Source organism: Centropristis striata, chromosome 4 (assembly GCF_030273125.1).
Source record: "Centropristis striata isolate RG_2023a ecotype Rhode Island chromosome 4, C.striata_1.0, whole genome shotgun sequence".
Lineage (NCBI taxonomy): Eukaryota > Metazoa > Chordata > Actinopteri > Perciformes > Serranidae > Centropristis > Centropristis striata.
In genome coordinates this window covers 8,683,722-8,708,327 of record NC_081520.1, presented here as the reverse complement: position 1 = coordinate 8,708,327, position 24,606 = coordinate 8,683,722, and the positions used below count along the sequence as shown (strand labels likewise).

The 24,606-nt window shown below is 40.1% G+C and overlaps 1 protein-coding gene across 2 annotated transcripts; it reads right to left on the bottom strand.

The window, feature by feature from the left end:
• Positions 1-1,338: 1,338 nt before the first annotated feature.
• On the bottom strand, positions 1,339-22,844 carry phf12b (PHD finger protein 12b). 2 transcript variants are annotated; one of them, XM_059331128.1, is made up of 16 exons: positions 21,900-22,844; positions 21,418-21,599; positions 18,125-18,197; positions 17,872-17,925; positions 17,162-17,609; positions 16,292-16,412; positions 15,201-15,333; positions 14,693-14,857; positions 14,133-14,276; positions 12,667-13,399; positions 10,583-10,687; positions 10,313-10,459; positions 5,686-5,781; positions 4,760-4,842; positions 4,517-4,655; positions 1,339-2,522 (listed from the first exon to the last, which is right to left on the bottom strand). In XM_059331128.1, the coding sequence occupies exons 1-16, from the start codon at positions 21,963-21,965 to the stop codon at positions 2,062-2,064; spliced, it is 3,150 nt and encodes a 1,049-aa protein (XP_059187111.1). In that variant the 5' UTR covers positions 21,966-22,844; the 3' UTR covers positions 1,339-2,061. The 2 variants fall into 2 exon arrangements, with proteins under 2 accessions (XP_059187111.1, XP_059187112.1); XM_059331129.1 differs by lacking the exon at positions 17,872-17,925 and having other exon boundaries at positions 21,900-22,843.
• Positions 22,845-24,606: the final 1,762 nt, after the last annotated feature.

Sequence of the window (24,606 nt, the reverse complement as noted above, 5' to 3'; positions counted from 1 at the left end):
GCGCATGCGCGGCCTTGTTGTGCTTCTGCGCATGCGCGGCTACATTACGCATGCGCAGAAGATCAACGGAGCCTCGCATGCGCAGTAGCGCAATTGGGCCGCGCATGCGCATTGCGCAGAAAAATAAAAAATAAAAAAAATAATTAAAAAATAATATCTATATTTTTTTTTAATTAAAAAAAATTAAAAAATTAATCAATAAAAAAAATAAAATAAAAAAAATAAAAAATAAAGAAGTAAAAAGGACAGTGGTGGAAGAAGTATTCAGAGTATTGCGCATTATTTTTAGCCAAAGCTCATATGCATAACCACATTGCGCAGCGGAGCCGCGCACACGTACCTGACTAAAGCTGATTGTTATTCTGATAATTCACTTTGATTTCACACAGAGCTGAGTTAGACCAAAGTTTACAGTTTGTTTGAAATGAGCACCCATGGGAACATGTAGGTGGTCCAACAGCACACGGTAAGGAAACAGCACAGACAATAGGAGACAAATATTAAATTAATGATGGTTAACCCTTCATAGGGCACTCATTGAAATACTTGAAAATTCCAAATTTCAACCCTAAAGAATATTGGAGGATATTACATACTGCCAGAATGTGGACTGTGGAATATGTAAAAAAACAACAACATACGGACCCGGGGGAGGGGGGTAATATTTTGAGAAAAAAGTTGACAAGATTAAAGTGGCAGAATTGTGAGGTTTAAAGTAGTGAATATGGGAGAAAAAGTTGCTTTTTTACCATTTTTCTCGTAAATCTGCGACTTTTTTCGCACAATTTGCCACTTTAAATCTCTTAAATCTGCAACCTTTTTCTTGAAAATTTGCCACTTGAATCTAGTAAATTTGCAACTTTTTTCTCGAAATATTACCTCATTTTGATATCCACCGAAGTTACTGAATATAGTTATTCGCCCGATAAAGGGTTAAGCAGAATAGCTGAGCGAAAATTCAGTTAAAAATTCAGTCAAGCAGAAGAGTGCAGTCAACTGCTTGAATTTTCTTCAGGATTAATGAAGTATTTATGTAACTGTTGTGAAAGAAAACAACATATTGTAATATGATAAATAGGTCTATCATACTTTATGTCATGAAGATTTCATGACATGAAGAGGCTCTATTAATTTGAATCTTTGTCCTCTGCTGCCCACTAATAGATAAAATGAGCAAACATACCAAAGCAGTTGCAGTACATTGTATGTTGTATGCATAAACAAAAAAAAAACAAAAAACAGATGCTTTATCAGTTTCAGCATCTCAAGGCAGAATGGGGAAGTTCAAAGTGGAACCACAAAAGCCAGAGAAATAACACAGGACACGAAGCCATTGAGTTTGTTCTTAGAAAATCTTTCTGTATTTACAGGTTTAAACAGACAAGCGGGTACAGACAAAGAGTGCTTATATACAGAGCAGGACAAGATGTTAAAATGAGTGCTAAAACAAGACGGTATTTACAGATGGACTACGGAGGAAAGTACACACTAAGTACACGTTTTATCACAAAACTTCTGGTACTCTACACAGTATCACAAATTCCATGAACTGTACAGTTAAAAACCAAGAATGGTAAATCTACATGAAATCCAATGTTTCTCCAATTGAGAGGCACTGAATTATACATATTTACAATATATATATACATATTAAAGTGTATAAGCATGTACGTGTTCATACATAGCTACCTATGGTGCAAAAGCAGCAAAAGAAAATAGAATGTATGGAATTTAACACTTTGAAATAAAAGGTTTGTGCTAAATGGAGTGACTGACAAAATAATATTACACCATACATGACCAATATACTGGCAAAAGTAAATTGAGCGTAGGTAATTCATTTTCACTCTGTTCCAATGGTCTGAAGTGAACAGAGGGTTAATAGTCAGTCATTCACAAACAGAATAGATTGTCAATAATACTTCAAGTTCATGCAAATATATAAACCATTAAAAATGAAAAATAAACTTTTCCCTGTTGACCAACCAGCTGTGCAGCTTTCCCTTCATTGTGACTTGGAAGGTGCAAAACAAAAGAATAGAGTGGGACTTCCTGTGCAGACTATGGAACAGAGTTGGAGCGCAGTACGGGCACTTGGTGGGGGGGGGCAGTCTCAGTGTCGGTCTCATCCTGGCTGGAGGGGCTGCTCACTGGAACTGTGGCAGTGCTGGGTGGTGGTTGTGTGAAGGTGGTGCTGGTAGTGCTGCCGGCCACATTGCTGTTGGTGCTAGTGCAACTGGCGGCAGGGCTGGTGGACTGCTCCTCTTTGGGCTGCTTACTGGCGAACTCTGTGATGCTGAAGACAAACTGGAGGCAGCCCAGTTTGATGTAGCTGCCGTGGTGGAGCAAGGCCGTGCCCTCCCAACCTGCTCCGCTGCCTCCGATCAGGCTGGAGCTGCTCGCCTTGCAGCTGCACGACAGCTCAGAGCTGCCCTGAGGTTGGCTGCTCATCACTCCTCCAGCCGGCAACAAACCCACCACGGAGCTGGAGCCCTCCTCATCCTCGCGCTTCTTACTGCGACCTGCACCGAGAACACAGGGGGTCATTTGGAAACAGTCACAGGTCTGATCGCCATCATTACAGGAGAACAACTGAGCATCTTGCACTCTCGTGCCGATGTCCCCGCTGCATGGGAACGGCTCGGCTTCACTGGCTTTTGATACGACAACCCTCATTCCAAAATAGTTTGGATATTGTCTAAAATAGAAGTAAAATAGAATGCAATTGTTTGCTAACCCTTTGACATACAGTACAGGCCAAAAGTTTGGACACACACCTTCTCATTCAATGCTTTTTCTTTATTTTCATGACTATTTACATTGTAGATTCTCACTGAAGGCATCAAAACTATGAATGAACACATATGGAATTATGTACTTAACAAAAAAAGTGTGAAATAACTGAAAACATGTCTTGTATTTTAGATTCCTCAAAGTAGCCACCCTTTGCTTACTAGAATATAAGACATGTTTTCAGTTATTTCACACTTTTTTGTTAAGTACATAATTCCATATGTGTTCATTAATAGTTTTGATAAATTTACAATGTCAATAGTCATGAAAATAAAGGAAACGCATTGAATGAGAAGGTGTGTCCAAACTTTTGGCCTGTACTGCATTTCACTGAAAACTGTGCGATGAAAATAAATCTTATTTTGAAACAGATAAACTTTTTTTTCCTGTAAATTTACACTTGCATACACATTCTGATTTTATTTGGTTTACACTGCATCCCAATCTGGGTTGTAGGTTCTTATCTTAGTGCCCAGCCACTGTCTGTTCACTCCAGCACTGATGACAGTGAAGCTAACACACTTAAATTCATTCCAAAGTTAAGATGATTTCTATCATGATGTGACACATTGTCTAGGAGTTCAACTTTGATGTGCAATAAAGTAACTAAGGTCAGGTCATAGTGAACTTTAAAGAGGCACCAACAGTTTTCCCATTCTCAATAGAGAACAATATATGCCAGTGACAGACTCAAACTCAGTTTTAGCTAGTATGCTAAATAGCCTTCTTGTTGAACTTAAGCTATGATTACAACAATGCAATTAGCCAGCTTCATTTTACAACTGTAAACGGGAGAAAGTCTGCTTTAGTTTAATGTGGCCTTGACTGTGATTTTGAATATAGTTTCCATTTTCACTGGGGCTGGTTAAATGAAAAGGTTTGTTAGGTTGAACATAGTCAGCTTTGGTGGTTGCTGCTTGCTCATCCAGACTTCCTCCTCCACATTTGGATTTTCTGATTCCAACATGCTGGCACCTTACAAATCCCAGCCTCTTTTCAGAGCCTTTGTGATTTGTAACATCTGGTGCCAATATGCCAATAAAAATGCTTGTCAATTTAAGCAGTGTCCATTGTTCCCCCTGGATTTGAATGGAAAGGGAGCACCCAGCAACTGATAAAGTGTGTCAGATTGGACTGGAATACAGAAACTTATGACTTCATGACTGGAAGGATTTCAGGAAGTCAGCAGGAAGGTGTTATGTCTCTGTACAACAGACAGGTCCTGAGGAAGGCTAACGCCATTATGGATTGTCCTGATCACCCTCTTCGGAATGAATTTTAGCTCTTGCCCTCAGGCCGTCGTCTTAGGGCCCCTAGGTGGAGGACTAAAAGACTCCAGGTCTCATTTATACCAACTGCCATTTATTTAACTAATAGAAAGTAGCCCTCTAATTGCTCATCTTCACAAGTCTGTTTCTTGCACATCTGCACATTGCACTTTTTACCTATACTAGGTAGTAACTCTCCATTTAGGGGTATCAGCTTTGCAACAAACATGTGTCAGTGATTTTATATATGCATATGGCGTTTTTTTGAACTGTGTTTTATTAGATATTTATTGGGTCTTATTACGTTATCGTTGTGTACCTTGTGTTGTATTGTTGTGTACCTTGTCTTGTGTGTCCTGCTGCAAAACAAATCTCCCTTCAAGGGACTAATAAAGTGATTCTGATTCTGATTCTTATACAATGCTTATACTTAAGACCAACTGAAGTGTACTAACGTATAATGCCTTGGACTTTGGCCACCAGGCCGCTTGGTGGAGACGGCACCGCCTTCTCAGAGAAGTCACATGAGTACAGGACGTTGTCCACTGTTGTGCCGTGCTCGCTGTAGTTGAGCAGCTCATAATGCTTGGTATTCTAAAACAAGAAACACACACATACACACAACCAGTTACACCATGTTCAACAGTACTTGCAGGTGATCATAGACAGAAGTGGGTACAAAGTGTCAAAGTGCATACCTCATCGTAAAAAATACAGGCATGTTTCCCCGATATGAAGTTACAATGACCATAGTTTGTAAGGCACACGTCCATGTCAGCACCTTTAAAAAAGAAAACATTAGAAAGGTCATATATCAAACACATCACTGCCAGTATTAGTCTGTTGTTTTATATACCCATATTTCCTCAATTTAAAGCCGGGCCCCTATTAATGAGCGGCCTCATTTAGTAGCCGGGTGTAAAAACAATTTTTAGTAAATAAAAGCCGGCCTCTTTTATAAGCCGGGTGTCTTACCGGTGTTATGTCAAAGTCTGTTCCCCCGTCGATATGTGTCCCCCTTACCTTAACCTGCACCAACCTGACCCCTGACCCCAACCAGTCCTCCTTTAAGTTGTTAACATGAGCCCAAGTTTACCTTAACCCCAAACAGTTCTCTCTACAAGGCCTAACCTTAAACTTAAATCCTAACTCCAACCGCGGAGGTGATGCTACGGAGAACACCATTCAGGAAACATCATTTGACGGGTAACAGATTTCAACACAACACCTGTATTTTCAAGTTTGGCCACACGAGTTAGTACTGTAGGTAAATATGGTTGTTTCTCCCGCTGTCCTAGTCATTCTCTGTAAAGTCGAGCCGTTTACGCGCGTTCTTCTGGGCTTTTTAGTAGTTTAGACATTTTAAATCCTGCTTAAAATGAACATTCAGCGTGCTGTTCATTGTTTGTTTACAACTGAGTACTTTCAATATGGCTGACATCCGGGTAACTGGCTACAATGCGCTGTGTAAAACACTCTAAAAAGTGCCGGTCAGAGCTGCTCTGATTTTCTTTTTTTAATAAAAGCCTCCTTCAAATAATAGCCTGCCCCTATTATTAGCCGATCCATTTGGCATAACTTAAAGCTGGTGAATGTTTGTAGTCACGGTGACAGTGAGTCTTACCTGATCCTATATATAACGTCCTGTAGCACATGCTGACAGCTCCTCCTTTTCCTGTTAGAGGGTAGAAGACAGCTCGGGCCTGCACCTTCTTCTGACCTAGAAGAAGAGGTTCAGGTAGGAACTTTAAAATGAATACTATCAGGAGTTAGACAAATTAATTAAAACTATTCCACCAGTGATGATCACCCTTCAGTGGTATGCCGTGAAAAGTATTCAAAATAAAATCAAGTAATCCTAGAACTGAAACCAACATTCTGAATGAAAGTAATTCAATTGTGAGATCACATGCATGTTTAGTAAGAGCTGTAAAAAGTGATGTCAAGTTAGTGTTATTCCTATTCCAAAACATTGGAAAAAGAATGGCTTCAAATGGAGACGGTAAGAGGAATATTTTAACAGCCCTGTGAAGTAAACTGCACTGAACCAAGCATGGGTGCTAGCAGCCAATGCAGCACAAGGGAAATACCAACAGCAGATGGCAGCAGATGCAATGCTGATGTTCTCAGCAATGAATGCATGAAACAATTACATCTTAAATGGCACCTTACAATGAGATATGTTGTGACAAAAAGACAAACTGGTGAAAAATGTAACAAACAAACAAAAAGTCCATGCTTTAATCCTGTGTTCCACGCAGCCAAAGCATGGGAAGCCTAGTATCACGGCAGCCTTGGCTAACCAAGCCAGCAAGACACACACAATGGGCAAACAACTGTGTCTACCATTTGCCAAACAGATGACACACATTATGTCTGACAAACAGTTCAACTTGGTTGATACTGTGTCATGGAGAAGAGGGGCCATAGCAGAGTAGATTAAAAAGACACTGATTCAGTAGTAACTATATTTCCAACCAACTACACAAGATTACTGATGTCACAGATTTGTCCAATTTATTTGTTTATGTGAAGCTGTGAATATAGCAGACCTTGGTTTCTGTCAATCACTGAGACCAAGGGGCCATTGCAAAAATACTTAAGAGAATCTTAAGAGATTCTGTGTCAGGAAAACTAAACTCTTAACAGGTTTCCTTAGTCAAGAAAAAAGTTAAGGTAATTACGGCACTATTAAGAGAATTGTAGTAGTAAAAATCTTTTGTTTCCATGGAGACTGTTAGTTTACTGTTGTCAGAGTTGGCCTGATAAGTTACTAAAATGGCAGAAGAGAAGAAAATTAAACTAAACTGGTTGGAGGAGGAAAAACTGCACTTCTAGAATAATTCAATAAAAGAGAGAATATAGTAAAAAAAAAAAAAAAAAAGAGCAAACATTAAGCAACAAATGTGGTAGAAAATTGCAACCAAAATTAATTCAGTAAGTCAAGTTAAGCAGTCCATCCGAGAAATAAAAAATATATAAAAAAGTGACCAAACAAAACTTCCAACCAAACAGGTAGGAAGAAGGTTTTAGTAAAGTTAACCATTAGGTTCCACCAACTGTATGGCTGACAGTGAAATAAATCTCTGTAGGCTACAGAAGTCTTTCATAACAAAGGCCACTATTTATCTATTGTCTATTTTAACAGCTGGGACTATTGAAGCCTACATATTAAACACTGTAGCTAGTAACATTATCTACGCTAGCTAACATACAATGAAGCAGCTTCTCATTAAAAAAGGTAATGTTAATGTAAGGTGCCATTGACCAGAATACACATTTAACAACATAACATACACACAGCCAAATGGCAGTTAAGTGGTACCTAATGTTCTTTTGTTACTTTCGTTGTTAAGGTCCTCTGTGCAATAGTGTAACACAACTCAAGCAATAAGACCAAGATAAGGAAGATAACTTAGGAGACCTTCAGGAGAAGACTTGAGGATGTTTTGTGCAACTGATTTCATTTGAAGGAACCCTTAACTTGGACTTAACTTCATATTAAAGAAAGGCGGTCATCAAGAGGGAAGGTGCTCTCAAGGCTTTTTCGAATTGCATAAATTACAGGACAAAACCTTTTGAAATGTTTCTGAAGATTCTCTGTGGCCCTATGAACTGACATTCTTTTTGGATATATTCTCTCATTTAAATGAACTGAAACTGGGACTACAGGGAATCTCCATTAATGTTTTTGATGTTGAGGACAAAATCAATGCAATGCTTTGACAGCCAAAAGGAAAAGCTGGGTGAGAAACCTCTAAAATGCCCAGGGATTTCACTATTGGTGAGCAGGAGATTTTAATAGTTATCCTGTGAAGAAATATTGAAGTCTGCGTATAAAAGACAGTCATCATCAGACTTTTGGATACAGCAATGCAGCGAAGAACCAGTTGGGCCGGGTATCGTTTCATATTTAACTATTATGACTCAGGTTCTTGATGGATCTGGGTTTCTATTATTTGAAGACCAAGATAAAAACATTTCACATTTTACAGAGAAAAACGTTTTAAAACATTTACTCTATTTCATTTATCACTTTATACCATTTATGTAAAGTGTAGATAAATTATATACTGTTTAAATTGGTTGCTTTTATGAAATAATATGAATTCATAATAATCTGTTCATTCTTTTTTGATTCACTGTACTCTTGGTGTGACACTGAAACTAACTGAAATGGCACAGTGACGAACATAGGCCTAGGCCAGAAAAACAATCACCAAGAGTTCATTCAACATACAGAACAATAACTTATTTCACCAGCCAGAACAAACTAAGGGTACAAGCAATTTGAGAGTTCAGTCTACAAGGTGACCCTATAGACTATAAAAATAGTACATGTAGTCACCATGATGTCATCTATTGGTTTTTGGACTTCGGTTTTGAAGCCCCAACTTCTGTGTTTTGGTCTTTGCCATCTTGGTTCAGGGCCATCAACATAATTGTTTAGAACAGACCAGGAACCAAAATGACGCTATGTCATCAGCTAAATGCATGATGCTAGACCAAACTGCCTGTCCATCTCACGCTCCGTTCTACCTTCACTCGTGAACAAGACCGCGAGATACTTGAACTCCTTCGCATGACGCAGTACCTCTCTCCCCACCCAGAGGGGGCAGTCCACTGTTTCCAGCAGAGAACCATGGCCTCAGACTTGGAAATGCTGACTCTCATCCCTACCGCTTTACACTCTACTGCAAACCGCCCCAATGCATGCTGAAGATGCCGGTCTGATGAAACCAAAAGAGCCACATCATGTGCAAAAAGCAGATATGCAATTCTAAGGTCACCAAACCGGAGCCCTTCCTGCCCCCGGCTGAGCCTTGAGAACCTGTTCATGAATACCACGAACAGAATCGGAGACAAGCGACAGTCCTGGCGGAGGCCAACACCCCCTGGGAACGTGTTTGACTTGTGCTGAGTATACAGACACAGCTCTCACATTGGTTATATAGGGACTGGATTGCTCGTAGCAACGAGCCCGGTACCCCATATTCCTGCAGAACCCCCCCAGGACTCCCCAAAGGGACACTGTCGTAAGCCTTCTCCAAGTCCTCAATACACATGAGGACTATATGAGCAAACATGCCCATGAATAAATATATACATGTATAGTTCATGTAAAATCAATCGGTACATGATGGGGGTGCAACGGATCACAAAACTCAAGTTTTGGATCAGCCTAACCGTTGGGGCTGATCCGTGTCGATAATCCTTTTTGAGAAAGGGTTCGTTTTTTTCACAGAATGTTGATGAGAATGAATGAAAGGAAAAGCAACTATGCTACTAAGTTGTGTTAACTACGTCGCTCCTGCAGCTTGTTCAAGTCACAGTGATTTAGGGCAAGAGCAAGTCTAAACTTTTGTTACACAAAACTCAACACAGACAACGCTCGCTGCAATACTACGTAATACAATGTAACAGTGAGCTGAAATAGGTCAAAAGTACACCTCTCCCGAGACACAGGCCGCCTCCAATTTTTGTTTTTATTGTTATTAGAGAGAGTAAAGTACCAAAAAAAATACTGCTGTACCAGTAACGTATTCCAGGTGCGGTTACCTCTATCCAACCCTAGTGACCCTTCATCTCAGCGAAATCAATCATGGCTTCACAGTGCTCAAGTTCATTGACCCTTTAAAATTGGAATTTCTTAATGATTCCTTTGGAATCTGACTTTTGGAACTGGTTCTCTGTTCCCAAACGTAATACTCCACGCTCACAGACAGGGCCATGTGTTTCCCAGAGATGTGAAGAACGCTTCTATTCATTTCCCACATTCAACACCAAATGCAGAAGCAAGGTGGATGCTGAGCCAGATCAGCTTGATTGTTGATTGACCCAGACACAAGACTATGTTCACACATGTACACTCTTTCAGGCATATGCAAGTCTTCAATCCTTGCCAACTTTTATAATTATTGTATTTAGCCTTAAAAAAAAGAAAAATGTGTGTGGGAAAGCAATACAGTTAATGTTCTCACTTGCCCTGTGTGTGTGTGTATGTGTATGTTTGTGTGTGTGTACTAATTCAGGTGCCGCCTCCTGTGTGAACTATCCATGGCTGAATAGTGTAGGTCTAAGCTTCTGTATTTCATCATCAGTCATAATATTGGTATTTGGAGATCCTTATATTTTCTGAGGTGGTACGCAGGGTAAAACATTTGAGAATTACTTCCTTGCACTGTAGTCAAGAAGAAATTGCATTTGAAAACAAATTGAATAGCAATGTGAGAGGTGAGTTAGTGCCATACCATCAGGGCAGGGTGATGGGGTTTTGGGGGCAGCACTGGTGGCCAAGGGAGGCGGAGTGCTGGCCACTTTGGGGGGGAAAAGCTGCTGGATCCTCTGCCAGGCTAGGAGCTTGATCATCTCTGCATCTAGTTTGTCCAGCTCGATCCCTACACACACACACACACAGGAAACAGAAGGTAGTTATGCTATTACTTCCTCAGACATGCCATTTATATAATAGCACAACGGTTCGATATTGTCGGATATCACTACTGAGTGAGCACATTTACCTCTTTCCTCATCCTTTCCATCTCTCATGCAGCTGGACAGATTAGCGATGGAGGACAGAGTGCTGGGCAGCAGTGAGCCCAGCAGTCCAGAAGCAGCCTTTATGTCTGGAGAGGAGAAACATGCCGGGATCAAAGAACTCAGACTGATCTGGAGGATTGCTCATGGACATTTGATTGAAAATCAACTTCATTCGCTCATTCATAGTAATTTACAATATTCATGTATAGGTATTTCTAATGTAATATAAATTGTTATGGTGTATATATATATATATATATATATATATATATATATATATATATATATATATATATTTATATGCATTAATATAGCTTTTTACCATACTGACATGCTAATAACATAATACTAACTATCCAAGTCAAATTGATCTGTTAAGGGGTAGGACTAGATAAGTTTTATTACTTCCTCCTACCCCCTTTCGAGCATGCAGAAAGTGTCTGTTTTTTATTTAAATTTTTTTTTGCTTTTTTATTTATTTTTTTATTTATTCATCTATTAATATTTAAACTTGTTTTGGTTTTTTTGCTTGCATGTTCGAAATAAAGACAATCAATAAAGACAATCAATTCATTAGTAGAATAAACTATTTAAAACTAAACCAGTGTATTAAAGGGACAGTTCACCAGGAAAATATAATAATAATGCTGAAGACAAATTTGTTCCTCAAATATTCTACAGTAGAAGAATATGGTTGAAAATCAAATAGACATATGAAAGAAGTCACTTGTGTGTCATTTGCATGATTATTTTTAACATTTTGTAAAGTAAATAATTTAAATTAGGGGTGCACCGATTGCAATTTTCTGGCCGATCACCGATTTTTAAAAAGCCTGACCTGCCGATTCAGATTTTGGCCGATACCGATTTTTTTATAACTCACAGCATACACCTTCAATGTTAGAATCTTATTATATTGAAAAACAATAACACAGCAGTATTTTTCTTTAACAAATAAAGGAAATCACAATGTCTGAGGTAGTTAATAAAATATTGAACTTAAAATAAATAGCAACAATTTACAGGACAAACTAACAAAAGAACTGCAACCATAAATTAAGTGGTTTTTGGTTTTGTTATAGTACAACATACAGACAACTGTGTGTCATTTAATCATAAAAAATTGAATAGATCATATCTGGAAGAAAAAAAAGTTGTATTACTGGTGCCTTCCACACGGGGGCAGCGTAACATTTGATGATACAGTGTGAAAAAATGCTGCTTTGATGTTTGACGGTTCTTTTTGTAATCGCTAGACAGCCTCAAATGACTCTAGAAACCACGACGAACAATATATTAGTTCAGGAATGTTTACCTTTAGTGTGTGTGTGTGTGTGTGTGTGTGTGTGTGTGTCTACCTATTTTTCATTATTATTCTCTACAAGGCCTAACCTTAAACTTAAATTCTAACTCTAAGGTGGATGGAGGTGATGCTACGGAGAACACCATTCAGGAAACATCATTTGACGGGTAACAGATTTCAACACAACACCTGAATTTTTCTGAAGTTTGGCCACACGAGTTAGTACTGTAGGTAAATATGGTTGTTTCTCCTGCTGTCCTAGTCATTCTCTGTAAAGTCGAGCCGTTTACGCACGTTCTTCTGGGCTTTTTAGTAGTTTAGACATTTTAAATCCTGCTTAAAATGAACATTCAGCGTGCTGCTCATTGTTTATTTTCGGGTAACCGGCTACAATACGCTGTGTAAAACACTCTACAAAGTGCCGGTCAGAGCTGCTCTGATTTTATTTTTTTAAGAAAAGCCTCCTTCAAATAATAGCCTGCCCCTATTACTAGCCAGGTCCCAAACTGATTTTTTATTAATATAAGACCCGGCTACTATTTGAGGAAATACGGTATTATAATACTGAATGTTGTTGATATGTTTGGCTGGTAATATTGCTATTATTTTTTTTGTTTTGTTTGTTTGTTATGCTACACTACCATTTTACCTTCTTGCTGTTGCTATTATTGCCCAATTGATGCTTGCCACACCTACTTGTTTGTTTGTTTTAAACTAAATGGAAAAACCAATAAAAAATTGAGCACAAAAAGGAATGTTTACCTGGAGTAGGTGATGAAGGCCCGAGCTTGGCCGGGTCGTGCTCCTGGTTGCCTTTGGGTGGTGTGTCTGAGAGGGCGCTGCTGGTGATGGAGTAGCTGGGTTTTTCATCGCTGCTCATACACACCTCCTGGAGCTCTGTCTGGCTCCTGTGGTTCTGCTGGCCACTGTGGGGCCATATCGTCAGGGCAGTGGGGCACTTTTTTAGAGCGCAGGTCTCTGTGGTGCTTTCAGGCTCCTTTTTAACCGTTTCTGCTCTTATGTGGTTCACCAGCCCAGAGGCAGTAGCTGAGTCTGGGGTTGTACTGGGCTTCAGTCTGTGCTGCAGCTCTGCCTGCCTGCACAAGTCTGAGGCACTGTTACAGTCTACAGGTCCGTTGGTTTTAGGAGGCTGACACTCCTCTGCTAAAGGTCCGTTTGGTTTCCTACAGTTCTGACAAAGTGACGTGTTGCATTTACAAACACCCGGCTCTGCAACAGTGTCCCTAGAAGGTGAGGCCCCCTGGAGGTCATCAGGTTTACTGCAGGGTTTGGAGCATGGGCCAGGAGAAGAAGTCCTTCCTAAAGAAGCCTGAGGTTTTATGTCACCTGATGTCACACATGACTTATTACTGGATTTCTGCTCAGAAATCCACTCTCCTGCCGATGTTACTGATGACAGGGTGGATGAAGACTTCTGCTTGATGGATAAATGTCTCATGATGCTGCACTGGAGGGAGATGACGTCCTGCAGCCACTGTTCAACAAAGCACATCCATGTTTTACCACAAAAGAAGCAATACAGAAACAAAGAAATGAAAAATAAAGTTTACAGAATTTATGTATGTTTACACATTTAGGTTTGAGTATTTTACTGTCTGCTCATATTGCCTTTGATTGTTCATACTTTATTGTGGAAATTGGCAAGTATTAACCCATTGACGCCTAAAACTGCCTGTAAAACCTCTGGGCGATATTAAAATAAGCCCCTAAAACCTGAAGTTTTTCTGGAAATTCAACAGAAGTGTCAACGCTTCTACTAAATAATAGATTTTTCAGCCTCTGTAGCAAATAGAAATGAAATTCAAAAAGTATTTGAGAGCTTATACAAATACTACAAAACGACGTATCCGCTTTCCAGGCTTCAATGGGTTAAATAATCCTGACCAAAACATACAGAAGGCTTATCTTCAACCCCAACTCCAAAAAGGTTGGAGCACTGTCTAAAACTTCAATAAATCATGTGGTAATTCGCTTTATTTCACAACTTAGAGAGGAGCTGCTATCTTAATCCACATACATTCATTAAATGGCTGTTTTTAAGTCAATGATTCCACATACCTGCCCACAATCCACAGCAGTTATAACATTTAGGGTCAGACATAACTATCAGTGATTCACCAACACAGTTGACAAAATCTAAACATAGGTGGTTCTCATTAGACTGATTCAGAATTGCATCTGCAAACTGTGTCATGCTGTGTGCCTACCTCCTGCTGCTCAGCCTCTGTGGTGAGGTGCTTTGAGGTTTGATGGTCAGGCACACCGCTACAAACCAGCTCCAACTGGCGCACCCCTGCAGGAAGAAGCATCAGGGGAGGATTCTGGTACTGGGACTTGATGGCATCTGGTACCTGAATTCAAACAGTAATTGTCAGAAATAACTTCTTTACCTTAACATTTCCTAACATATATCATAGTCACCAAACAAACAGGCTATCTCACATATTGATGTTGTTTGGGTATCACATGACAGACTTCTATCTGAGTCAAATCGTGCACAAATTTCATTTTAGGTTCTGTGATAGAATTTTGCTCAATACTGAGTATTTAGCAAAAGGAAACCAAAGCACGAGTGCACAGGATTAAAAAAAGAAAATAATTATCAGTAATTGCACTAATCGACTTCTCCAATCGCCACCTGCATAACTGCCTTGTCTTATTAATTCAGAGCTAAATACATAAAAAGTATTTAGGATAGCCCCTCCAAGGCTTCCAAAGCCCAGCGATGGAGAAACAGTCTGCTTCCATCAGGCCATCGTCACTCTACCTTGATGGTCTTCTTATTGAGCTGGTGGGCTGTGCGTCGGTTGGGGGCATTCTGCCGATGGACTCTACGCAGGAAGTCCAACTTGACAGCGTGCTGAGACATCCTGTCCTGGAAATGGTCGAAGAGCTGACAGCGACTCGATAGGCTCAGGCTCCTCTTATTCAACTGGACATCAGACAAACATTAGAAATGGAAAATGAATCATTCTATCGCACCATCCTTGCCGAGGCCAATAAAGAAAGGAAACATATCAAGGAAAAATAGTTAGTTAAGCTCTAGACCAGGCATGTCCAAACTATTTCACAAAGGGCCGTATGGCTGCAGGTTTTCGTTTCAACCAAGCAAAGGCACACAGTTTGACCAATCAACTGTCTGAAGACTGAGATCAGTTGATTAAGTGGGTCAAGTCTGGTGTGCTGCTGCTTGGTTGGAACGAAAACCTGCAGCCACACGGCCCTTTGTGGAATAGTTTGGACATGCCTGCTCTAGACCAACCAATGCCTCTTACCACTAGGTGCTCAACATGGTTTGGACACATCCATTTGCCAGCAGGTAAAGCCGTGAGTGGAGGATCCAGACAGTCCATGTGGAACAGAAGGGGACAATAGTCACACTGGATCAGTGGGGCCAACCTGCAACTCCTTTGAGAGAAAATAAGAAAGGGGGAAAAAGGAAATCAGTACAAGACATAAAACACTCCAGGTGTGTGTGTGTACATACTTTAGAAAACTGATTCCCAACCACTGTTCCACGGCACACAAGTGTGCCGTGAGAAATCATCAGGTGTGCCGTGGAAGATTATCCAATTTCACCTGATTGGAACTCTAATAAGGTTTTTTCGACCAGAGCCGGTTTCCGGTGTGCTAGCCCGCTAGCGTTAGCCCGCTAGCGTTAGCCCGCTAGCCTGTATCAATCACATTGCAGATCAAATAAATGAATGATACACGTTTTAGTTGGTCTCTCTCAATGGCACCAAGTCGGTCTTGGTCTTGCTAGTCCGCTAACGCTAGCACGCTATCGGTCACCGGCTAACGTTAGCATGCTATCAAGTGCTGCACTGTGTGAGTAGGTAAACAACATCTGCAAAGTCTTGAGCAGAAGCAGACGCTCTTTCCCTTCACTTTCTATTGATTGCCTTGCCTTGGTTAGGAACCCACATAGCTCAACTGCAGTTGGAAGAGACATGACTTTGCTGATCTACCTTTGACAGTTTTTGGCTGACTTCTGTCAAGGAGTTCCCTATTCTGGGAAACAAAGCAGTTTCAGCTCTTCTCCCTTTCTCCGCAACCTAACTCTGTGAGCTGGGATTTTCAAGCATGACTAATATAAAGACTAAGGAAAGAGAGAGACTCAGAGCTGTTTAAGATCTTCGTGTTTGTCTTTCTTCAAATCCTGCAAGAATATCAGCTTTGTGTTCAACTAAACAGGCCCAGGTTTCACACAGAATAAGTAAACTGAGACAAGATTTTCATTATATTTCATTATAAATACTTTTTGTGACATTTTTGTTTGGTGGTATGCCATGTGATTTTTCTCACGTAAAATATGTGCCGTGGCTCAAAAAAGGTTGGGAAACACTGCTTCACATACTGCACTAACCTGTTGCATGAAAAACAGACTTTGACTGGTAAAGGTACGAGACCATTGGGATCCAGTTCATGCTGTGGCCTTCTGAATGGCTTCCCGAGAAGCTCCTCTTTTCTCCTCCTTTTACTGCTGCCTAGAAATCCAAAAAGGGGCACAGGAAGCAGTCCAACTCAGATATCAGTTATTTCACCTGTTGTTAGGCTATCAACAAAAAGGGAATTCACCATGATAAAATATCAAACTATGGATGGGCTGGAATATCTGGGCTTGTTAATGCTCAGGATGTCATGTGAATGTGGTTTGTAATCCTGTATAGAAATACACCAATAAACACCATGGATCCTGGCAGGCCTATATCATAAAGAGTCATTGTCCCTTTACCCTGACATACAGTACAGGCCAAAAGTTTGGACACACCCATCTCATTCAATGCGTTTTTCTTTATTTTCATGACTATTTACATTGTAGATTCTCACTGAAGGCATCAAAACTATGAATAAACACATATGGAATTATGTACTTAACAAAAAAAGTGTGAAATAACTGAAAACATGTCTTGTATTTTAGATTCCTTAGCCTTGTCTTGTATTTTAGATTCCTTAGCCACCCTTTGCTTACTAGAAAATAAGACATGTTTTCAGTTATTTCACACTTTTTTGTTAAGTACATAATTCCACATGTGTTCATTACTAGTTTTGATGAATTTACAATGTAAATAGTCATGAAAATAAGGGGAAAAACATTGAATGAGAAGGTGTGTCCAAACTTTTGGCCTGTACTGTATATAAGGTTGTTTTTTTTCACGTTCTGATCTGAATACTAGTTGAAATTAAAACAGTATAATTTCACAGTGAAGGTACTCGGTATGCCTGACTGACTGACCTGGTAGTGCAGTGGTGCAGGTGAGCTCACTGGGCAGCTGGAACTGTGTAGGGTTTCTCTCCATGGCGGCTGCTATCAGCAACTGAAAGGGCCTCTTGAGGAGGCGAGGAGGTGGAGCAGATAGCATAGTACCCTCAAGCTCTGAGCCCTGAGCCTCATCCTCGGGCTCTGCTGCCTCCTCGTCCCCGTCGTTCTGCTCCTCTGATGGGGTCGGAGTTGATGATGTGTTGGAGGTGGGAGTTCCAGGCCGGCTGCTGCTGGTCCTGCGGTCCAAGAGGCGTACCTGGGCCACTCGTAGACCGGGCCCGGCTGCTCCTGCCCCGGGAGGAAGGCCGTCGAGTCGCAGAGGGCCGGCATTGAGCTCCAACTCCCCAGCCGGGGACACAGAGAGCTTGGATGAGGACTTCTCTGGTAGACCGTTGGTCTGTTCTGACTTCTGCTCTCGCTTCTAGTGGCAGCAAAGAAACACCAAAAGACAGATATTATAGGTACATGCCCATACATCTCTATACTTTTTGACAGCGACATGACAGTATTGATGAAGAATTGGGTTTGTACAACCCTTATTCAGTGGTGTAGTGGAGGGTATATGCAGGTATTCAGGGTATTCCAACCTCTTTTTTTGGTATTTAAGAGTACACCCACCTATCAACCAAAAAAAACATTGGAATATAAAAGAGAGTATACCCACTTGCTTCACGGTAACCTACCCATCTATGTAGTAGTTCACTCCCCTCATCAACTACCACTACACCACTGCCCTTCTAAAATGAAGATAAAACGGAGTCAAGACATAAATTCAAATAAAACCTGTACAAAAACAGTTTAATTAATGTGCAAACTGAAATTTTTTTTTTTTAAATATACACTTTTTTTTTTTAATTTGATGCATTCTGTTCATGTTTTACACAGTGTCCCAACTTTTTTGATCAGGGTTGTAATAGAAAAGACAAACTCACTCACCTTTTTTCGAACATTGCAGCGGTGACACATCCATTCCCCTGGGGGAAGCATTTCTTCACTTAGAGGCGGGTTGCTGGGGTTAGAAGATAAAAGAGAATAACTTGTAACAAGGCTCATAATCAATGCAGGCAAATTCATAAAAATAATTCAACATCCATCTATGAAGACATGATATTATGCTCCACAATTACAGAGTACAGACCTCCCTTGCATCAAGTTTCATGAAAATAGGGCCAGTTATTTTCCATTCTCCTGTGGCTGAACAAGACAAACCAAAAACACAAGCTCTTTGGCAGAGGAAAGATGCTCATTCCAACTGGGATTTTTAAAAATCCTGTCATGGTTAACAGAACAATAAGTCGAACAAGACAGCGTCATGATTTAAAATAAAAGACACCAATACTGGCCGATATTGACTCAAAAGCTAAATTCTTCATTATTATATATTTATTCAGGAATAAATAACTATTCAGTAGTGTTTATTTGTTACATTTTGTTTTACAGGGTTAGAGAAGAAATCTTTGATACAGCTTGTTAATCAAACAAACAGTAATATTGGATCAATACCCTGTAGTAAAGGAACTGAAGTATAACTATACTATACTTATATCTACAGCCTCCAATTTCCAAACCATTAGCAAAAAGTATCAAACAATAACCATACTAGAATACTTCCCAATATTGAGTGATAGGAGATAGTTAGAAAACACTCCAACTATTTTAAAATAAACATCTCATGTCCTATTGGATTTATTCAAACATTGATTGAAATCACACTGAAGCGTTGTTGTTGTTTTTTTTTTTTACGTTAATAGACATTTACCATTACCCATAAATTAAATATTAAAGATTAAATTAATTAATTAATGAACCACATTAAATCAAATTAAATTGTTCTTGGCAGTGATTATTCCCATGCTGACACTGTTGCAGACAGCCAGGAGACCATCACAAATAGTTGAAATGACAATAAAGGTTTTGACCAGCAGGGGGTTTTTGAGCACATGAAGCCTTGAGAAATTAACCTTTTTTTAAACCAATTGGATGAAAAGCTTCAGGGCTTGTAATGTAATGGGGCTTCATCTGGCCATCACTAGTTATAGCTTGTGAAGATGAAGCCATTCACAGGCCTGACCATATATGAATAAATGTTTTGTTTGGAGGTGACAGTCTGAAGACAACTCTTCCAAACGCCAAGGCAGAATAACATTGTCACACTGTTATAATCGCCTAAGTCGTTTTTTTGTCAAAATTGTTTTTTTTTCCTAAATCATCTCCTCATGACACCGGCCACTTATGGTAGAATCACCTACAGCCTCAGTTGATCAGATCATGTGATTTTACCCCTTTATGATAATGGTCTATATCAATTGTGTGACTTAAGCAGATTTATTATGCCTAAGTCAAAATAAAATGTGACTTAGGCAATTTTTTGAACATGCCTTTGTGACTTAAGCAAGATATGGTAACACTTTATTTTGAAGGTGTCTAAATAAGAGTGACATGAGCGTGTCATAAACATGACATGGGATGTGTCATGAACATTAATAATGACACTTTGAAGTAACATGAATGCTCATGATACTTGTCATGTCATGTTTCTGACAGGCTTGTGTGACTCTTATGTAGACACCTTCAAAATAAAGTGTTACCATATCTTGCTTAAGTCACAAAGGCATGTTCAAAACATTGCCTAAATCATTTCTCTTAAGTTACATCATTTACACTCAGTGTTATTACTATGCCAATAGCCATCCTTTGTTACATCCGTTTTGAGTGAAATGATCAATTAATGTCATATGTTACACTTTTGGTGAAGTTTTGAGTGATTCCTGCAAAACTTGAAAAAACGAGTTAGGCGATTATTTTATCAGGGTGACGACATGCAGGTTAACGGGTCACAGCGGAACCGGCAAAATGTTGTTATCAGCCCCTGTTATGACGCTACACCGTGTCAGAAAAAGACAAAAAACCCTCCGTCCGTGGTATTTATGAACCCCCGTTCCCAAAGCTACATTTTAAAGGTTGGTAAGATGGCGGTGGAAGAGGAAAAAAAAGAGCAGGGAGGTCGCCATATTGTAAACAGAGGCAGCCTCGACTCCATTTGTGTGAGCAGCGGCTCTGCTGGCTGCAGCCACAGGAGCGGAGGACCGACTGCAGCCGGCTGGAGCCACACACACACACGGAGCACTTCTCTCTTTTAGTCCGTGTGCGTCACCTAACACACCTATTCACTTACGATAAAGATACATTTTGCAACTACGCGATCAACAATATGTTACGATACAGCTCATATAAAAGGCACAGAGAGACAGAGGAAATGTAACGGTGGGAAACCCTCCACATAGAGGAAACTAGCGGTGGTATTCAAATCCAAAGCCTACATTATAAACCTTCATGGGCAAAGAACCATATTTGGTAACTTCAGCGGACATCCAAATGGGGTCCCCATGACTCTCAGTGAGGTCGTAGAACCAGCCAATCAGCATAATAAAATAATGATAATAATAATAGTACCGGTAACTCAAATTTTACATTTCCAAGTATTTCAATGAGTGCCTGTAAACTGACCTCTAGGTTTAACAGACATTTGATTCCCATATATGTGCTGATAGATTCGGCATAGAAGTAATAACCTGGGCAACACAGTAAGGGACTATCCAACTTTACAAAGGGCTAAACAAGGCTCGCTACCGCCCTCATCGGTCCAGCTGAGTGGGAGACTATATGAAAGAACTGGGGGAACTACCGATGGGTGCAGTTATCAGAGATATCACTGAAATAACAGCGGATATGTGCTGTATAATAACGGCTGATAACATCTCTTCTGGGGCAGATTTCCATTCACATATTACCAGTGAAACGTCACATGGTCATGACTCTGCAGCACCAACAACAGCAAAACTTAATGTCCTTACAACTAAAACTGACTTTGTTTTGGACAAACATTTTATTGATTGATGAATCATACATCAGGTTTTTTATTTATTTGTTTGTTTTGTCTCCGTTTCTTACCCTGTGTTTATTTTGGATCTCTGTTTTGGAATTGATGTTTGTCTAATTTTGTGTGTGTTTCTTTCTGTACGCCCCTGGCAAATACTGTATATATTGTAAATTGGTATTATGAATAAAAAATGAAAAAATAATAAAGAATGTCCTTACAACTGAACCCACTGAAGTAAGCAGTGAGCAGGAGCCTGTCCGTGCAGCTAACGCAGAGCCAGAGTGGCAGTCCCTTAGCTCCACATTCAGCATGCATTCATCCGCGCATAGCGTGTCTCTTTGTAACTCACCAACACTGGAGGTGGAAGGCTGCAGGACAGTGGTCGCAGCAGAGCAGGTCGCCTCCCTCCCGGCAGCTGTCGCAGGTGTCGTGGTTGGTGGCCCTGCCGCTCCTCCGGACGTCTCGAACCAACTTCCGACTCCTCTTCTCCACCTCCTCCGACTTCGGGGGCGCGAGCAGTGTTTGGATTTGCTGTAAAAGTTGTGCAGCTCTTTAGTATTATAGGGTTAAGGCTGCCCGGCTGATTATTTGTGCAAAGAGTTGCAAGACATGCAGCTTTGTGCCACTGTGCCTTTCTATGCTCGGCTTCGTTTTACTGTGGCCTCCATTGTGAACCCAAACAATCAAGTAAGCTAACCGAGAAATAGCTTACTGGACAGAAGGCCATGGTTGCCTGATGATAACTTAAAGTGATATGTTGTTAAAGACATGAACAGATTAACAATAAAGGGGATATTTCGCTTCATAAGGCCTTCAACAGAGCGTCCTCACCTCCATTAAGCCCCCAGAGGTATCCAGATCGTACACAATCGTCGGGGTCTCCATTTTGTCCCACATTCATCCAGGTGCAGGCGTTGCAAAAGGAATTTGCGATACAAATACTTCCCGAGCACACAGTGATGAGAGTTAATCCAGCACTAAATGTATTTTCCCGATCGGTTTTGACCAGCGGATGGCTAGCCAAGCGATGCTAGCTGTCGTTAGCTGGCTAAAGGAGCTAACTAGATGTTACTAGTCAAGGTTGTGAAGCTAGCGGTCTCACCAGCTTGTTGTGGGCCCAAATAAGACAACAAAAATCAACGATAATCGCGTAAAAGCAACACTGGCTTCTAAGCACCACCTTTTATGAGCTATGCAAAGCATACATACAAAATTTCATATCAACAGATTGTTGCTGTTAGCTAGAAAATCCCTCTGCGGCCTAGCTGGCCAGCCATGATTCTTGTTTCTGCTCCTGCAAAAAGGAGCCTTGTAAATGTGCAAACCGCTCCGCTCCCATTGTCAACACAACATGTAGCCAAAAAGAAAAGGAGGAGATCCGGCGGGACACGGTCCAATGTACGGGTTCCGATAGCGTTCGGGATGTATAATCCTTAAATCAGGTATGTGGAGATGCAAATTTGGTTGATGTTATTGTTGTGAAAAAGGCTGTGCATCTACAGTGGCTGCTAGCAACATCCTCGACCAGTTGGCGCAACCGCGAACCGCCGGGTGCGCATGCGCATTGAAACGGATGTAGATAATTGCAGGACGCATGGATTGTAGCGAGGAGCGGATACATTGAGTACTCTGCGTCTGATCAGGTGTACTAGTGTTATTCTAATAACCATTGTCATTCCTGTCAAAGTCTACCTTTGCTACTAACCATTACTACTGTTCCCCATACTCCTGCTACTGAGAGAACATTAGCTGCTGCTGCTTGTGTTGATAGCTAACAGCTAACGTGAGTGCTCGGCTACTGTCTCTCAGTCCGACATTAGCTGTTACTATCATGGACAAATGGACGTAATTTTTTTGGTGGGGGACACAGGGGACATGTCTCCTGCACTTTTTCAAAAGGCCGTTTTTTTGTCCCCTGCAGTTTTTACCGTCCAAAAGAGAAGCGCCAGGCACTAGGACCAGCCAAAATGTATTATTATTATTATAACAACTGTAGAACCTCAACAATGCGATGAGATTTTTTTTAAAACAACAACGTATATTTAATGGCAAAGAGATACACTTTTGATTATTTTTATTCATTACTTTCATGTGTGTTGAAAGGCAGCAACTGTTAAAAAAAAAAACAACAATAGAAGATTTTGGGAAAAATACAATAAAAACTCAGATTGCAAATGTGATTTTATACATCCTTACTCATGATAATTCTAAGTTTTTTCCTTGATAACCGTATCATCAATGATGGTTACACCGCAAATTGTCACACTGTTCATGTCATGCATCAATATATTTTTGTCAGGTGACGGATAGTAGAGCTACAGGAGGAGAGGCTGGAGGCTCACAGGAAGGTTGAAAGAATAAACAATAAACCTAAAAGTAGGCTAACAATAGAAAACTAGAAGAACTACTAGAAAACACAGTGAACTGAAATAGTTTGAGTTTTATTAAAGAAAGGTAAATTCGGGTTATGTGGGACACTTTTTGCAATTTTGACTTTGTTATATTTTTCTAAATTAAAAAATATTTCATGTAATTTCAGTCACATGACACCCATGGTAGACCGATAGTAAATGTTTTGATGACTATATTTACTTTAAGCAGGAAATTAAAACTTAAAGTGTCCCACATTACCCGAATCCACCCCTACTTGTGTCCCTGAAATCAAAATTTCGTCCATGCATAGACATAATAATATGTCTATGGTCCCTAGGACTGAACCTGTACTCCGCTGGGTGAGTGTCCGCCTACCTCCACCACATGGCTCATACAAACACAACAATGCAGGCTTTAATTAATTAAAGTCGCTTTATCTGATTAAAGCGTTTGGTGCCAGGCATTAACAACTAGCCCATGTTGCAACGCAGCCAGCAGGTAGTGTGATTTCTCTGTGGCATTATCTCATCAACAATTAATGAGACAATAGGCTTTTATCTATTTAACAGATAGACTGATTGCGTCTTTAAGGAGACGCCTCCTCTCGCCTGCAAATGTTTTTCCCTCCATTTCAGAGATCTTCTACTCCTCCCTCGCCGCTCGTCATCACTTCTTTTTCTTTTTCTTTCTTTTTTTTCGTCATCACTTCTGCTGCTGTAAATGAGCGGACCCTGCTGGTTGCTCCAACAACTGTATTTTTTTTTTTCCAAAGCTTTATTGAAAATTACAAAAATAAACATTTCTGGCACGTTTTTCCACAGTACATACCTTGCATAAGTGTAGAAAGAATGCTAGGTGAACTTCAATCAACAGTAAAACTTATAATAATAACCAATAATCAATAGGCCTATTGTAAATTCAGAGCAGTTGAAATAAAATAAAAATAAATATAAAAATAAATAGACAAAAATAAAATACATATGAAACAGTCTAAGTGTTGTTTTCAATAAGGGGGATTTGAATTAGTTTTAACTGTTCATTTCAGTGGAAAATTTTTTCAAGACATCATATTACATTACATTATTTGTCATTTAGCTGATGCTTTTGTCCAAAGCGACTTACAATGATATCATTTTTGTGCCTTTGTTATTGTTAGAATTTTTTG

Bases quoted from the DNA above. Each gene is read 5' to 3' on its own strand.
- phf12b (XM_059331128.1), bottom strand. From the start codon at position 21,965: ATGTGGGACAAAATGGAGACCCCGACGATTGTGTACGATCTGGATACC. The intron at 16,413-17,161 runs GTCAGTCAGTCA...TTGGATTTCTAG, and splicing joins CTGCACCACTGCACTACCAG to GCAGCAGTAAAAGGAGGAGA. The intron at 14,277-14,692 runs GTAGAGTGACGA...GTTTGAATTCAG, and splicing joins TCAATAAGAAGACCATCAAG to GTACCAGATGCCATCAAGTC.